The 17,699-nt window shown below is 42.9% G+C and overlaps 1 protein-coding gene across 3 annotated transcripts in view; it reads left to right on the forward strand.

The window, feature by feature from the left end:
* The window catches only part of mid2 (midline 2), a 147,391-nt gene that overhangs the window by 96,120 nt on the left and 33,572 nt on the right, over positions 1–17,699 (forward strand). For 2 of the 3 annotated variants that reach the window (XM_070962633.1, XM_070962632.1), the window contains exons 3-4: positions 5,083–5,148; positions 7,049–7,144. In XM_070962633.1, the coding sequence (XP_070818734.1) occupies positions 5,083–5,148; positions 7,049–7,144 (162 nt within the window). The remainder of the gene's footprint in view (positions 1–5,082; positions 5,149–7,048; positions 7,145–17,699) is intronic. The other variant, XM_070962634.1, reaches the window with a different exon arrangement.

Here is a 17,699-nt window from a genome sequence, read left to right on the forward strand (position 1 = left end):
ACAAAGAAAGTTCTCCGGTTGCAGAACTCAGACTCTGAACAGATTAATTAATGTACCCAAGCTAATGATTTTACTGCTGTATATTAATGTTAACAGATGTGACACTTGCAGCAGCAGTGTTTCTTTCAGAACTACAAATGATTTTATTTGATTAAAGGAACTTTTGTTTTCCTAATTTCTCAGCCCCAATTTTGTTTACTGGTCTGCTGTTTCTCCGTGCTCATTTGTAAGATGTACTCAATTACGACAACGCAATTAGTGGATCACTGCTGGCTCGAAAAACTGCGAACAAACAGTTGCTCTCTCTATTAAGCAGAGATATTGGTCACACTGGATAACAGCCAGACGTCTGGTATATGTGTTATTTAAGCGTCTCAGTGTTAATCCATGGAACTGAATTGCACTGTTCAGACAAGAATCCAGTGTAGGCCGATTGAAATGAAACAGAAAGATCCTTTAAGCCCATTCAACCATATCACTGTTTTCTACTAACCCCACTTCATCTCAGTCCAGGCCCCCTTAATCCGCCGCATTAAGTTTCCATCTCTTTACATTCAAATATCACAGTATCCGTCTGTAATCTGATATGAAATTGTCTAATAAAGGCCTGTAGAAAGTGTCTGTAATCTGGCTTTGCTTCATGTAGCATCTATTTCTGTTTGCCTTTTCTTATTCACTCTTACTCTCTGTGTTTTTGTCTTTTTTTCAGTAGTCCTGGGTCACTCAGTCCCTGACCCAAACAAATAATTGGGAAGCTAAAAGCACACATGGGCCCAAGGGATATCCAAGAGTCTCATAAACAAAATCAAATGCCAGCTTGTGTCTGGCCTCCTCGCTGCTGTTCAGCAGTCATGACGATTCATTATTCCCTTTCAAACCTACAGAGATATGTCTTGATCCTAATCCCCTCATGTGGCTAAAAACTTGAATTACTGTTGGATTTTTGTCCATTTAAGATGGCTTTTTCTCATAATAAGCCTTAAGGGAAAAAGGCAGTTGGGATTCATAAAGCCGAGTCCTAAAAGTGTTTGACTGGCGGTAGAAGTGTCCTTCCGTACCCTTCCCTGCTTCCTTCTCCTGCTTTCTCCCAGCAACATTATTTAAATTCCCCCACAAGACTTGTAAAGCAGGCGTCTTCCAGCTGTCTGCCCCCGTTTATCGCCGCACCCCCACTGTTTGGAGATCCTTTGAACGCTCACGTGGTTGCTTATAGTTTGAAGGTCACAGGGGTTCATTCACAGCTGAAATTTCTGTCGTATATTTATTACTTTATTCTGAATTGGCAGCGGTGGAACACTCTTGCCTTGAATGACCCAGAGTGGTGTGTCAAATGAACGGGCTGCTTTTGGTAGTGAGATACAAACCAAAGGAGTTAACATTTTAGCTGGTGTTAAGCATCCCTATTGGTCTCATTTATTGGGCCCCAGCCAGCAGGTTATGAGACAAGCGTGACTCCTCATTTGTTATAGCCCGCTACAATTCTTTGGCCTCGAGAGCTCTGCCCTATGGAATATTATCCTCAGACAAAAACCCGGTTTCCCAGAAGGCTTGTGTTACTGACACGTCCAGACTCTGAAAAGCCTCTTGTTAACAACAGCTGTAAAGTGAGCTTGTTCTATTCTATTGCTGTTTCTCGAGTTTAATCTCCCCCTCTTTCTCTTACTTTCATTTCTGTTTCTCTTACTGTCTCTGTGTTTCTCTTGTGCATGGGGGAGGATCCCGAATTAATTAAAAGAAAAAGACTTTGAAGTTGGATACTTCGCCTCGGGGCAGTCTGTTCCATTTTTGTTGTGGTGGCAGTTGAATTTTTGTTGTTACGTCGTCGTAACGACCCAGAGATTCAGCTACTGGACAATGTCATCTAATTAGGCATTTGATGCAGTGCAGCATAAAAACCCTGTGTGCATTTTCTCGCCATAGCCAAGCGCTTCTTAATGTTCAGGAGCTGGTCTGCTCCATCTGATATGTGGAGTTTCATAACACTCGAGTTCTCTGCTGTCACCGTCTCTTACCTTTTTTTTGGGGGGACTTTCTTGAACTTGAATTTGACCTCAGACAAAGGTCCTTTAATGTTCCTGCAGCAAAGAAACAATAAGCTCAGCCAAGGCCTCAGGTTGGGGAGTAACACATTACACTGTAATTGGATTACCGTAATATGATTTCAGAAATTGCCAACTGTTAATTTGTCACAGTTACTGTCACAGTTAGTACTGAAGCACAACAGAAATTAGCGAGTAGCTTGTTGGATTTCTCAGAAACATGAGTATTTGGATTGCCACCTCAGACACAAATCACTTTATTTCTTCTTTTTTGTGATGTAATTCTGCGTAATTTCATGGTTTAGAGGTAATGTGAATTGAACTACAGCTGCAGACTCTGAACAGTGCTGGCTGGAGATTAAACTGTGACAGCAGTCTCAAACTTAAGTCGAATGTGCATTGAGTCAAGCTTTTATCATACGCAAGTCTCCTGTAAGAAAGGTATCTTTTTTTTCTCCCACAATCCCTCTCTCCAGTCTCTGTAGCTACTGTAATATAAATAGGGATCTGTCCTTTTTTGTTTCAAAGAGAAATGGGATCATCTGTAAAGGAATGAGACCCAGGAGTCCCTCAACACGATGAAGTCATATGAGGGGGTGTTGATCTAACCCGAGATGATGGGCTGTCAGCAGCTGCAATTGTAACTGTGCCGAGACGGACAGAATAAGGACTGAAGTAGTGAGACACAGAGCAAAGGAGGAGACAGAAAGTCAGGACAGAGGGAGAGGAGACACACTGTAGAAAAGAGAGAAAGGTAGAGAATGACAGAAAGACAGATAACAAGAGAGAAGAGAGCTGCAGAAGAGACAGAAGTCTGAATTAGAGGGCAGGCCAGACTGGAGCGACTCTGCCAAGCTGCCCCTCTCAGCACGGGACTCATGCCTATTTCCATCCCATCAACCCCCTTCATCTCTGTCACACTCTCTCTGTTCACTCTCATGACATGCCACGTCCAAAGCTGAATCAGTGAATGAATGATATTACCTTATGCTAATAACCCTGCCTACCCCAGTGAGCCCCGTCGTGTGCCTCAAGCAACTGAAATGCAATTCGTCATTCCTTTCTCCTCGGCTTTTATTTCCTCCACCATCCACTCTAACATGTCTTCCACCTTTCTTTCGCTCGTCTCTGTTTATTTTGTTTATAATTGTCCCTTTTGTATTTATCTCAGGAATTTCTACTTTCCATGTCAGTAAACAAAAAGCCCTACAGTCGGTGAAACGATCAATAGATTCTTGAAAATAAGTTAAAACACTAAAGTGGAGGTAACACTTTTGGTTGCAGGTAGCAGTAAGCTCTTTCTTTATAACACATAAAGTGTTTACTAAATGGAGATTTATGCAAGCTGCACACACAAACTAGTTCTTAGATATAGGTTAGTTGTTACAGCCATTAACTTCTAGGTGTAACTGTTGCATAATTAAATAACCAATGGATAATACTAATAAATAGCTTGCTAATTATACATTTATACTGATGCATGAAAGATGTAATATGTAGGCATATGTTTGTATATTACTAAAATAAGAGTATAGTCGTCATATCTGCCCCTGTTTGTTTTATAGCAGTGATAGCAGATTTCAAATGACATTTCACAAAAATAACCCTCTGTACCCCAAATGACAAAACATTATGGTGTCAGTTAGCATGATCAGATATTCCCCACTCATTTAAAACTGCATGAATAAAACTAATCCTGAAACACGTGTATGTCCATGTATTTGTGTATCAGCTGCATTTGCAAAGGAATGGAGGTTTAGTTTAATACGGTGTTTGGCCCCCTAAAAGCTCATGATGCTACACTGACTTTCTATTTACATAGTTTGATTGCTTGAGATTGGATGCCGCCACAGTTAGTTATCATAGCATCATTAGCTTGCCAACAATAATCTTTATTAGACATGAAATTTTAATGGTGCAACCTGGTTCAGTAAAGCACTAGTTTGAAACTAGCCTGTAGTTACAAAGTACTAAGGAGGGACAAATGGAGATGGATTTACGAGCTGGTGCAAACAAACACTGATGTCTCTGCGAGTTCCAAACATTTGCCGTAGCCGCTCTGATAGTGGTCATCAACAGTCATCATATGATAGAAATGTTATCTATGTTTGGGTTGACATTTAGTTTTGCCTCTCAGGATGTCACCAGCACTTGCTGGCACCTTCTCCCACCCATCACATCCTTTTCTGCCTCCATTCCTCCCTTTATCCATGTTTTTCTCTGCCGCTCCCTCCCTCCATCTCTGAGTGGCTCTCGCCGGCTTTGATGTCTGTTGTGTGTTTAAATGAGTTTGTTGTTGACAGTTCCTCTGCTTCCCTCTCTCTCTCTCTCTCTCTTTCTGCCCCTCATCCTGCCTGCTGGGCTGAAGCCACAGGAGTGCCGACACAAGTCAGGCAGCACCCTGTCTGCACACACACACGACAGACTTTTTGTGGTCACATATGGAGGGCATACAGGAAGTGTTAGCAGATGTCATGGACATACATAGAGACATGCGTGCGTCTCTGACAACATGCATGCTCAGATGTGTCCTGAAGCGTATATTCTATGCAGACACACCTACTGAGTCACAAAGACGGGCAGAAACACACACACAGTCGCATGCATGCATGCATGTATGTAGAGGACAGCGGAGTTTGTTTCACTGCAGTCTCATGGGACGCAGCTGTGTTCTGATGTATTAATCATCCTCGTCTCCAGCTTGCTAATTAATGACCCATCTGTCCCCTCTCACTGATGTTCCACTTCAAACTCCCTCATACAAAAACACACTCGCACAGGGCTGCGACACCACAACCAAAAGCTGGTTCCCGTGATGCAAGTCCAGCACCGGCTTGAGGGACACAACTATGAGCGCACATTGTCTCATATGCATTCAAGACCATGTGCATAAGACCATAAGAAGAGTGTGTGTGTGGCAACTTTATCAGTGACTCTTCAGTGACTCTTCAGTGTGCGTTTAGGTGGCAGACGTTGTGCGACCAGGCCTGTCTGTGTGTGCGTTTATGTGTGCACTTATGTGGGTGTATGTGTGTGTTCGTAGGCTTATCAGGTGAGCCCGGGCAGAGTGTCAGATGCGGTAATGGAGGCTTCAAAGACAAGCGCTGCGGTGAGTTCCCTGGCTGCCTTTTACCAACTCCCCCACCCCTCCTCCCCCATCCTCCCCTATCCCTGCTGCTTGGACGCAGAGAGGCAGACGGGCACACAGGTAGACACCTGGATGGATAAGGAAGGGATGCAAGGAGGGAGATAAGCAGGCAGATAAATAATTAAAAGGGTGCAGAGTCAAAGAGACAAAAGGCAGACAGAGTGAATCAGGCTGAGCGACAGGCAGAGGAGATATTGGAAAGAAGGCAGGCTGCCTGACAGACAGACAGACAGACAGACATGCAGGAAGACAGGTGCAGTCAGACAGTCAGAGTTGTGGCCAGGTGCTCGTCCAGCCCACCTCCCTTTCACTTGCATGAGTCGAGCAACTTCAAACACCCGCCGCTTGTCTGCTGCTTTGTTCTGCTGTTCACTTTGCAGCTGTGGTTGTTGTTGCTGTTGTTTTGATGCTCGTCGTCGTCGCCGCCATCGTTGATTTGCTTCCTTTGAACGGCAGTTCTATTTCTAGCTCACTATTTGCTTTTTTCCATTTCCATCTTTTGTACTGTATATGTGTTTGAGTGAGTTTATTTACGTGTGTGTGCGTGTCTTTTGTTTTGCGTTTGACAAACAGTTACAGTTAAGGGATAGTAATTGAGCGTTTGATCATTAAATTGCCAGTGGAGGTTGATTGGCTTAATTTTTGCATGGATGATATGGTTGTTTTTGTGGCCTTAAAGTATGACAGGGTCAGGCAGTAAAATCATCATATTGCACAAATAAAACTGCTTCATAAGCATCCTTTAAGCAATGAATTGCATTATGATTGACTTTTTAATTTTTTTTCTTGCTGGCAGCAATAAATAATATATTTTGTTTTAAATGCTGATTTCAAGGTTTTGACATGCCTTTGTAATGCTGATATTTACTCCGCTTTATAAATAACTGGAAGATTTTTAGCACCTGGTGATATTTTTGACAATTTTCAAGAGCAAGTCAACACAGAAAACCATTGAAACTGCTTTTAAACAGTCGTACTGTCTCTTTCTTTTTCATCATTGCTTCATCAATACTGTATGTGACATTGTGCAGAAAGTGTCTGCATTCGAAGAAGCTTCCATGTCAGAAAAATACTTATTTTAACATATTTTAGCACAATTTCATGACTACTCTGGCTGAAGCTCTCCACCCTGAAACATTCTTTTACCAGGACGAAGGAAACCTCTGTCTCACAGACCTTCGTACCATTTGGACCCATTTACTGAACTGTTTTAAATAACTGGATGCTTAACGACACAGATTTATAAAGAAACTTCTTTTGCATGACTGTCAGATGTTATAAAGTGACCCTCAGGCCACGATCACAGAAAGAATGAACTGAGTCGGGCATCAATATAGAACAGAAGGCAAAAGTAAAACAGTGTGGTAATATATCCAGTCCACACAAACTATATATAATTTCTGTTGCAGCCGAACCAAAAAGATGCATGTGAAGTAATAAAATGGCTTTAGTTGATACCATCAGTAAGATATACGAGAGGAAACACTAGAATAGCACCAAGGATTGGGCGTAACCTTACAGTGCAGGTCTTTAACACTGAAAATCATTTGGTATAAATGTAAAAATGTATGAATATGAACGTATGAGGCAGGACTCAGTGGGCATGAGACGTCTCCAAAAATGTTATGCTAAAGCCACATGGAACATGGCATACATCAGAAGCCGTTCCTCTATCTTCAGAGAAGGATTGATATCCTTTTTCACTTTCTGTTCAATGAAAAAACATAATTTCACATCACAAAATTATAATAACTAATGAACACTCTGACAGCTATACACAATATGCTAATGTCCAGTCTTCTGTCCTTGTTCCTGGTCTTCCTCCTCCACCCTTTGTCCCCGCACCTCTCCTTCCCAACAGCAAACCCTGGAGAACAACCTGACCAACCTTGTGAAGAGGAACAGTGAACTGGAGAACCAAATGGCCAAGCTGATCCAGATCTGTCAGCAGGTGGAGGTATGTCACGTGTCCGTGTGTTGTCCGATGAGTGTGAAAGCTATAAGATTAAGTTGTCTTGTTTGTTGCTGATTGATCATCGTGGTAGTCAGAGGTCAGGGTCAGCTGCAGGACGGCAGCCTGGGAGCTGCTATAGATTCTCAATGAGTAGAGCTTCAACTGGGTGGAAACTGGCTTCAGATTGGAGCCCAAGGTGACTGCTCGACATAACTTAGCTCCCCTGCCACACTACTAAAGCTACCCTGGATTGTGGTTAAAGCCGCTGCAGTCCCTCATCCAGCACTGTCAATGCATCAAGCTTGAGAAACAATCTCATAAGAAGCCATGCTTTCACTTTCAGGTTCCAGGCCTATGAACAACTGGCAGCACAGAAGGTTTTCAGGGTTAGGTTAAGGCCTTAGCCTGCATGAATTTTCTGTCTCTGAGAGACACATTAACACCCAAGTGTGTCACTCTTATTGATTGTGTACAGCTTGCTGCCTCTGCTATAGGTGGCTGCTCTGACGGCGCGCTCCTAACATATCTGACTGAAAGAGGACGGTGATAGAAACCAAACCCTCATCACTTTCTTTCTGCCTTTCATTTTTTTCTAAATGCTCCTCACTCCTGCTGGATCATGGTTGCGGTTGTGCTCGGAATAAAATCAGCCCTCTATGCCTTAAGTTGCTCCACCAGCTATATCAAATATTGATTAATCTCAGCATTGAAAGTGAATTTCAGCTCAAGATGGTGGGTTCACCAAAGGTCGGCGTCGGAGCACTGTTTTCAGACTGTTAATATTGAAGAAGCCAAAAAACAAGACAGAATTCAATAATGATGGCTGCGATGAATCTTTAAAATTGATTTCATATTTAATCTCTGTATATAAAATGAGGTTGCGCCGAATGATCTCGTCATTTGATCCGGTGAGTTGCGCAAAACACTGCTTTGTGAATGAAAACACCAGTTGGGGCCTCGGCGATCTCTCGCACTTTGCTGATGCTCGCCCCCCCCCAGACGATCTGACTCAAGAACAAAGGATGAGCTGGAGTAGCTCTCAGCTACCGTCCACTTTCAAGCCATTTAATGTTATGTAATTCAGACACCTTCAAACACTGGAATGAGCACTCTACTGTGAGCAAAGCTACTGCGAAAGCACTTGTACAATATCCCCTCCTCTCAAGGTGCTAACAGCTTAATGTAATGCTTTTATTGTGTCAGAAGTTGAGATTTTGTGCCTCTCCAAGGTCATTGTCTCCACTTTGCTTTGTGATAAATTTAGGTTTGCCTCTCATGTATTTCGCTGTGTCAAATCTAATTTTTAGGATGAATTGCTCTCTCAACACTCCAGAGTTTAATTCACACTGGTGCCACCCATACAGCAAATATATGCTCCCAAGTCAAAGCACATGAGATTATCTGTCACATGCCGTATATCTTCAGAGTGGAAACTTTATTTGACTTGTCACAAGCTGGTAATTTCTCACAGCTCAGCTGGTTCAATTTAGTGACAACCTTGGAGTCCCATAGCGTGAACCCCTACCTGTCTGCAGATTCTACCTCAGCCAGTCTTATCACTGTTGACCTCTTCCATTTGGGCTCCTGCTGTGATTTAATGGAGGTAGTGTGTGAATCCAGCCAACGAGTACTAATGCTTAGTGTTGCCTGCGTCGTTCGCGCATGCACAAACACACACATACTTTCTGTCTTAACGCACTCAGTCTTAATAAGCGCCATCATTTCTTCGCGAGATTTGACATTAATGGCCACAGAGGATAAATGCACTTTGGTGCCGCCATCACTCTGTTTTGCAGTTCATTTCTTTTTCGCCGGGCCTGACTCCATTTTCTCTGAGTCACTCCGAGGTCCATGAAACACAACTCCTGCCGCCGCTCACCCAATCAAAATTAAATGATCGCTGCGTGATTCATTAAGTATAGACAAATTGTTCGTCAACAGCGCGCAGAGGGAAAAAAAAGTCTGTCTTCTTTTGTCTCCGTCTGCATACCAATGTTGTGCCACCGCCAAACAACAACAGCAGAATCTCATCACTTATTCATCAAAATGAAATGAGGAGCAATAGCATGGGGGAGAAAACATGCTCTACTGACTCTTAAGCAAATTAGAAAAAAAAAAACCTATATGTTTTCCCGCCCTGTTCGCATCCATTCAGGGCTACTCTCCTGTGTGATGTCAGTGTCAAAAGCCGAGTTTAATTATTGACGTGATGGATGAGGGGAGTGTAATGTTTTAAGTGGGTTCACGTTAATGTGCAGTTTATGTTGAGGAGAGGAGAGGAGAGGAGAGGAGAGGAGAGGAGAGGAGAGGAGAGGAGAGGAGAGGAGAGGAGAGGAGAGGAGAGGAGAGGAGAGGAGGACAAGTGAGCAGAAGGAAGATGGAAATGTTAGGAAACAAGAGGAGGCAGTGAGCAGCAAAGGAAAGGGAAAGAGCAAAGGAGAAGAGAAGGAGCGGGGTTGAAAGGGCAGAGGGAAGAGGAAGAGAGGATGTGAGCGTTAGCGTGACAACCAATGATCTTTTGACCAAAACAGACACAGGCACTGTGCGGAAGAAAGCGCTCAGCAATAATGCAATAGGCTACAACACAGACAAGGAATAAGAGAAAAGGGAGAGAAGTTTGTGCAAAGTAAGAAATCTCTGAAGGGTTTTGAGCGTGACCTGGATTCCTCTCCTCCTTGTTTGCATCATATTGTATCGGTGCCAAAGATATGATCAAACACAGTGTGAATCAGCTTTCAGTGTGTCAGCGCACACAGCAGCGATGCAGCCTCTGTTCTCCTGGGGTTCTCTTCAGGGAGTTATCTTCTCTTCAGTTTTAGAAAAGACGCGCCAACTTGATGATGTGGAGGACGTTTCTTTCTTGGGAGGCCTCTCTCCTTATCGCAATATTTGGCGTAGGACTGTTAAATCTGTAGCCGTGCTTAATGATGTTCAGAATAATGTTCTTGAAAACGAGCGAACGGCGTGATTTTGGAGTATTTGGGAAGATTGCCATGATTACTTGGGAGCTAATGCACATCACTATTATCCATTCAACGGCACAAAAACTGTTACACAAAAATAGTTTTAAGCCGTTTTGCATTAAAATCGTTTGTGCTGTTCGAGCCTTCTGCTCGTCTACAAAATCTTCCCTTTTCTTTCCTTCCTCTCGCACAACAATCAGCTAGCCTTTATTCGTGTGTGCTACCACTTTATTAGCAAAAAAAGCCTGCTGTGTTATGAACAGTCTGATAATGTGTTCCAGACTGACGCCAGCCACCGTTTGTTTCGGCAGAAGTTTTTACCCTCTTGTTCACATGGACATCTCCAAGGACGCACACGCTTTCTTTTCTCGTTGTTGCCATTGTACAAGTTTTGAGCTGATTTTCATGTCATTCCCAGGAGCCTCCTCTTTTCATACTTACATAATACCCCCTTAAAGGCTTGTGCACTTGAGACTTGGAGCTTTGTCAGTGTTGTGAAGTTCTTGATTTGGCGTTTAACACCGCTCTCCTCTGAATTCATCTCGCTACTTGACAGTTGATCAGATTTTTCACTCTTTCCATCTTGCGCCGTCCCACTTTATCTCACTATCACTCACTTAAGTTTGTGCTCACTCCAGCGGTGGTTCAGATGGGGTTGTGACGAGGCATGTTCGCTGGCGGCTTTTTAACGACGCCACTCCCTAATAAGGCTTATGCTGCTGAGCTCTCACACTGTATCTCACAGTAGGGAACAGATCATGCAGACAGAGCTAATGTGGAAGAAGCTGCAGCCAGTTTTCCGACCCTTAGAATTGTGTTGCCAGGTGTGAGGAAACTAAATCAGCTCGCTGTTAAGGTTGTGAGCGTGTGTGTATTAGGACTGATGGAAAAAGGAAAGAATCACATCAGACAGAAGCCTAGAGGGTTTTAATCTTCAGACATGTATGTCTGCTGATTAAACAATGGGCTTTATGTCATTAGCCAGGACCTGTCAAGGTTTATGTACACACTGAAGCTGATCCCACTGTGTGCAGAATATGAATCAGCTGCGTGGAGATGGCTGTAATGCTGCCTAATCCTGTGTATCAGGTCTCATCTCGCCTCTCTTTACCTTTTGACTGGAGCAGCGGTGAGATCGAACAGTCCGCTGCTGTTGTTTGTCTTTGAAATATTTCTGAAGTTATTTGTGGGTCCACTTACAGGCAAAGATGAGGACATCAATGCAGTGGGATAATGGCATATAATGGTATAAAATTATTGCCTCCACCATCGCCGGATGATGTATAGTTTTTATGACAGCATTACTCCCTCCATCTGTTGAGTCCATTTTTTTATGTTTACAACATTTTAACAAAAGGGCAGATGATCAAGAAACATCAACAAGAGTCTACAGCTATGGTAGCAGCTCGGTGAGGCTCTGCTGAGGCAGAGTGGTGCTTTAAGCCAGATGCTATAAAGGTCAAGGTTAGCAGGAACAATGTTTACCATGTTGACCTTGTTAGTTTAGTATTTTAGCATGCTAACAATTGATAATTCGTACTATACACACAGTTCAAGTGATGCTAATGAGGATTGTCATTAAACTTGCCTACATTTGTTCATAAACCAGTATTGGACAGACTGAAATTTGGACCTGATGATGGCGCTAGATGAAAAGTCATGAGTCAGGGCACCATGAATATCTGTGCAAAATTTCATGGCAATCCACCTAATAGCTGTTGAGATATTTCAGTCAGAACAAAGTGGTGGACAGACTGACATTTACCATCCTTGGATCATCTCTGATAATACCCAAGGTGATTATTCAGTGTTATGTAAGTCAGTCTGGTTAGCATATAAAAGTTCAAATGAACACTTTGTTGGCTTAAAAAGGCAGTCTTCCAGTTCATTATCAGTGAAGCATTTCCAATGATCCCCTCTGTCTGACATATCATCCATGATAAATGTTCCCCAGTTGCATTTTCTTTCACTCTACTGCATCCTTAAAGCCATTCTTCCCTGTTTTAGAGCTAGGTGCCGCTCGGGTGTCATAAATCTCCAGGAACTATCCCAGAATCTGTGGACAGCATCAGAGATAAAGCTGTCAGACTGAATCCTTGCATCTGTTTCAGAAGATCATGTCTGAGAGGGGGGGGGGGGGGGGGGGGGGGGGGGTGCAGTGACAGGCAGACAGAATGGGGACCAGTCAGGCAGAGGTGCACTAGAAAGAAGAGGGAAAAAGTAAAACAGGACAGGAGGCAGGAGAGGCTGATGGGCGCGGAATGAGCGCAGAATTGATTCAAGATGTGAGGGTTTTGGTGTCGGCAAAAGGTTAACAGCTGTCCTGAACCCGGACCAGTGCTCACAGAGTTTGAATGGCAGTCACTTTGCAGCAGAAGGTCATTTTGGGAGTCACGTATTGTTCAATCGTGTGATTTTGTTTGAATTTGAACCTCTGATGTCCACATCCTAGAGTTGGTGTGTGTGCTGCAAGACAGGCCAAGATGTGCGCAAAACGATGCATTGAACGATAGTTCATGAACTCGTTCATATTTTGGGTGAACGTGAACTGAACGTACTGTATTACTGCCTGATGAATGTTACTGTGAACTCGTTCATTCTGGTGTCTGTGAACGGCACGCTCTCAGTTTAACTTCGTTCAATAGAGTGCCGGATTTCTATAGAGACTTCCAGGCAAAAACCCAACTTAAACACACTGTAAACAGGCCTTAATATGTAGCGGAAAAACACCCAATCTGGCAACGCCAGCCACCAGTGTTGCATCGCCGCATGCATCATCAAAACAAAAACCAGCATGGAGGCGACAAAGCAGCATGGAGGCATCGTATGATCATTTAAACGAGTTTTATGACAAGGTCGGTGAGGATGGGAAAAATCTTACATCTCTGTGCAAACTTTGCCGGCTTTCAAAAAGAAAATCCGCACTTCAGTCACATGGGGTGAAAGCTGCAGCTGCTACTAGTGTGGACTGAATGGACAGCAACAAAGCGTTAAAGCAGCAATGAGGAAATGCTGTCCCCTCAATGCTAATGTAAACCATCCATCCATCCATCTATTTTCTATACCGCCTATCCCTTTCGGGGTTGTGGGGGGGTTGGAGCCTATCCCAGCTGTCAATGGGCGAGAGGCAGGGTACACCCTAGACCGGTCAGCTAATGTAAACGCTGATTGGATAAGGATTCAAAATTGGATATGAAGATGAAATCTGACGCATAGTTACAGTGTTAAAACTGCTAAAATAATTGCTGTCTGTGGTTCTATATGGGCTGTGTCAATAATTTTGAAAAATAATAGCTCGCAGCAACAAATGGGAAAAAAGAACTATGAACTAGTTCATTTTTGGAACAGTGAACTTAGTTCAAAATTTTGAATTATGAACTGAACTAGTTCATTTTAAAATTTGTGTACTGAACTTTGAACTAGTTCATGTAGAAAGTGAACTTTCCCAACACTGCACAGTGTTTTCACTGTAGTTTGCTTTGAAAGATTAATTTACCATTTCTAACAGGGGTTCAAATTTGTTGAGTTTCAGAAACAATAGCAATAACGTTCGGAAACAATAACTAAACCACAGCTGAGTGGATGTCTCATCTTGTGTGATCGTAGAATTTTAGGCAGTCATTAATCTTAAACTCTTCAGGGGACAAGATAATTTCCTGTTTGGTCTCCTCAGCTTTAGAAAATGTAAACTGTATGAAAATATTCCGTAAATGTTCTGTATCTTCTAACGCCTAGTAACACCTGCTTGGACCCTTATAGTGCATACATTGAATGTATTATTCAAAGCGAAGGCTTTTCTCCTCAGTTCACCGTGAGGTCAAACTTAAGTCAAAGTAATTTGTGAATCACTTTATACACCTGTCATAATTGGCATGTTTGATATTCAAAAAAAAAAGCTGTGTGGGTTTGTGAGTGCTTTCCACACAAGATTCACAGTTTGAGGAAATAAACTGAGATTTGTTATGTCAGGGTGGGCGGGTAATTTATCAGCGTTTGCCAGGTTTTGTGATGCTATTATGGCGTTGCGGCTCCGACAGTCCTTGTGACGAACACACACAGCATTATCAAGACCGAGCGAGCATTGCAACATCATTAAGACTCTCTCACACACAAACACACACACACACACATACACAGCTCATTTATCTGGAGTCAACAGATTTTCTCAAACACACCACAGTGAGAGATTATGTTGCAATGTTAAATACAATATCAGGGGAATTTAAGACCTTCCTCCTCATTTTGAGTTTCGCTCACCTCAGTGTGACTGACAGCGTCTGAATGAGTGGCACTCGGTTTGGCCAAACACATCAGCCCCGCCGTCATTTGCTGAAACAGCACGGAGTGGGCGGTGAATGGTGACTGTCAGTCACTTGGAGCCAGAAAAGAAGCACGGCTTATTTTTATTTCATTTTTGCGTGTAAGTAATACAGCGCTCACTTCCACAGTATAAAAATATGGGCGAATAAATTTAATCTTGACATAATCCAGGTTGAGCTGAACTCAACCTAATGATGTATGAGAGCATGTGCGCTCAATTTAACCCTCCAGCGAGAGAAGCAGAGGTGGGAGCTATTCTTCCTGATTCAGGTTAGTAATGGACAATTCTTTTTGATTGAATGATTCTGCCGTCAGATGGCACTCTGTGGGCGACATATTCATCATAATGCCCTAGATGGGCTTATTCAATAGTATTCAGCAGCTAATTATGTCTGCATTTCATCTTCTTACCTGACAGAGTGTAATTATGACTCCTGATGCCAACATGTGGCTGTGATATGTTTTTATTTTGTCTCATGGGATAATGAGTAGAAGCTACTGAATGGAGGTGCACTTCTGCTGCATTACATAGTATAACCCAAATTCATTTCGTAACCATAAATATTATCAACCATTATTCTTGAGGAAAATGGGAATAAGATCCCTCTATTAAACTTCCTGGGCTCTTAAATTTGCATAAAGGCAGTTTGTAGCTTATTTCCTTCTTTCCATCTCAGTGTTTTCACTGGTTTTCTAACCTTTTAGACAGCAGGAGCAGCTAGAAAGTCTTTGACACTGTCATTGTAGCTATAGTTGTTCTTCTCATATTCCAATAATAGACCTATACTTTAACATTGAGTTAGCGCTGTGATTTCAGTGCACCTGCAGAGGAGTCTGATGAATAGGGAGATGCGCAGCAGGTGACAGTGTTTGTGTAGCAGGGAGTGGGTAATAATGTCAGGAGCTGGCAGAGAAGGAGGAGGAGGAGGTTTTGAGTGAGGTGAAAGAGGAGGAGGACGGAGATGAAGATTGTTTCCATAACTCTAAGCTGCCAAGTTGTAGCTGTAATTCACAGTGATCCTGGGCGGCTGCATTTATCCTGCTTAATTACTAACCTGCAGTCATGAGATGGCTCTTTGTGTGTGCGTGCGCTTGCGTGCGTGCGCGTGTGTGAGTGTGAATAATGAGGCTTAAGTGGATCTGCGGGTTGTAATGAGCTTTGTGGAGAGATGAGTGGAACTTGGTTGTTGGTTAGTTTGATAGGCTGCAGCATGAGAGAAAGTCACAACCCTGTAAAATTTAGGGATGGGGAACTAATCAAAAGGAGATAAATCTGTCCTTTGATTTACGGCTTCACATTGGAGCCAGCATGAGAATACACTCTAATATTTTAAAGGTATCAAATGAGCATATTTTCATTGGTGAAAGGACAAAATCCACAGCTGGTAAAGCTACCGAAATACCCAAAGTTCAGTGGATTTTGTTAAGATTCTCCCTCTGCTCTAACTCTGAGAGAAGTCTTATATTTATAGTTACAATGAATAAAAAGTTACTATAACTACTACTAACATTACTACTGGTAGTAATACTACTACTGACGAGTAACAACAACACTGAATTGGTTCACTCTCAATTGAACGTACAGGTGTTCGCCTTTGTACTTGAAGAATTCCCCTGAATATTCTTTCACAACGCTTTGATCTAAACGTCGACACACCCAGTCAGAGCAGTGAAAGGGTCTTTCCTCACAATGCATTCTCTGGTGCATTACTGCGTGAGGGCTGCCAGCTCAGCAGAACTCAGCAGGTGCCCTGCAGGAAACACTCACCAGCGCTTTCGTGACAACAAACATCGGAGCATCCAGTGAGGCAGTTAAAGCAGCGGTGCTGTTTGTGAGCTCTGGAGGCCTTAAAGGCCCTCCTTGATAGAAAGCCTCTGCCTGATGTGTGAGTGGAATTCCTCCTCTCTAGTGTGGCTTTTCTGGATTGTTCTGAAGCTGCCAGTTTGAATGAAAGCTTCCCACAGCCATCACGCTGGGTTGTTTCCTTTCTGAGTAATGTGTAATTTCTTTGATTTAGTCTGAATTGGCTCCTGCAGCCAAAATAGCGGTGACTCCTGTCATCATCACTGTAGAGGAGCTGCACTCAGAGTACATCTCTGTATGGCAACTTTATCTGAGATGTTATATTGGAGGTTTTTACAGGGTGCTGTGTCCACCGCAGCCTTTTTTTCCTGAGTTTGCAATGGGAGCACCGTGTATTTACAGTACACTACAACACAAGTGTCTATTCAAACTGGACATCTGCTGTTTTTCTGGTTGCCAAGTCTTGAAAAATGTTCAACTTCAGGTAAAATGCTGCATTTGTCATTGTCACTTGTTACCCAGCCTTCCAGTCACAGGCGAGCAGGGGGCAGGACAAACAGGGGAACAGCTCAAACTGTGTCCCGCTCGCACAAAAGAACCCTTTGAACGAGGCTCCATCCGGCTTCACCTCTTGAACCGAACAATGGGACTCACCGAGATGTTTCCTCCCCCAAAAAACTTCGCAAACTCACACAGACCGGCTGGTTCCTCCTCTCTCCCTACATGCCTCAGCCTTTGCTTCACCCAGAGCAAGTCCTCCAACTGAAATGTTTACATTCAGTATTTGTTGATAATGCATACTATCTGCAAAATTAGGTACTTGAAAAACAGCCGACTCAGTGGTAAAACATCCGTCCCTTAATGAATCCTCTTGCCCTCAGCAGTGAAGTCGGAGCAGTACGTCTGAACTTTACTCGTTTGAGCCCCTCGCCTCATAGGTGTGAGCGTAATCACAATTGTATTTTACAGCTGGCGAACCAGCTTTCCAGTTCATCAAACACCGAGTGCCTGACTAACAACCGTTCACCCACACAAGTTTGAAGTTGGCTTGAGATGGTGAACTGATGATGAGTTGCCTTGGCAACTTTGGTCCTAAAATAATCACAGAATCTATTAAATCGCATGGTGTAAGCAAATTCTGTCGCTGAATTAATGAGTGTCTACACAGGCTCTTTTTGGGAGCTTTTTTAATGAAAACTTGAATATTCCAACAATCTTCAGCCCATTTCTTGTTCATTATGAGTGAAATAAACATGTTTTAGAAAAAGGTGTAACTATGAATTTCATGCAGGATTTTTTAGCACATTACGGCTTCTCCTGTATAATAAGATTATTAGTGTTACATACAAGATCAAGAGGTGGTTTGAATCTAAAAGCAATGTACCAATTTCTATGAGCTGTGATAGTTTTTCCCTCCAGCATTTCAGAGTAAGAAAAATGAAACTCCTACTACTTCTTTTGCTCTTTTCTT

This window comes from Chaetodon trifascialis, chromosome 5, assembly GCF_039877785.1.
Source record: "Chaetodon trifascialis isolate fChaTrf1 chromosome 5, fChaTrf1.hap1, whole genome shotgun sequence".
NCBI lineage: Eukaryota > Metazoa > Chordata > Actinopteri > Chaetodontiformes > Chaetodontidae > Chaetodon > Chaetodon trifascialis.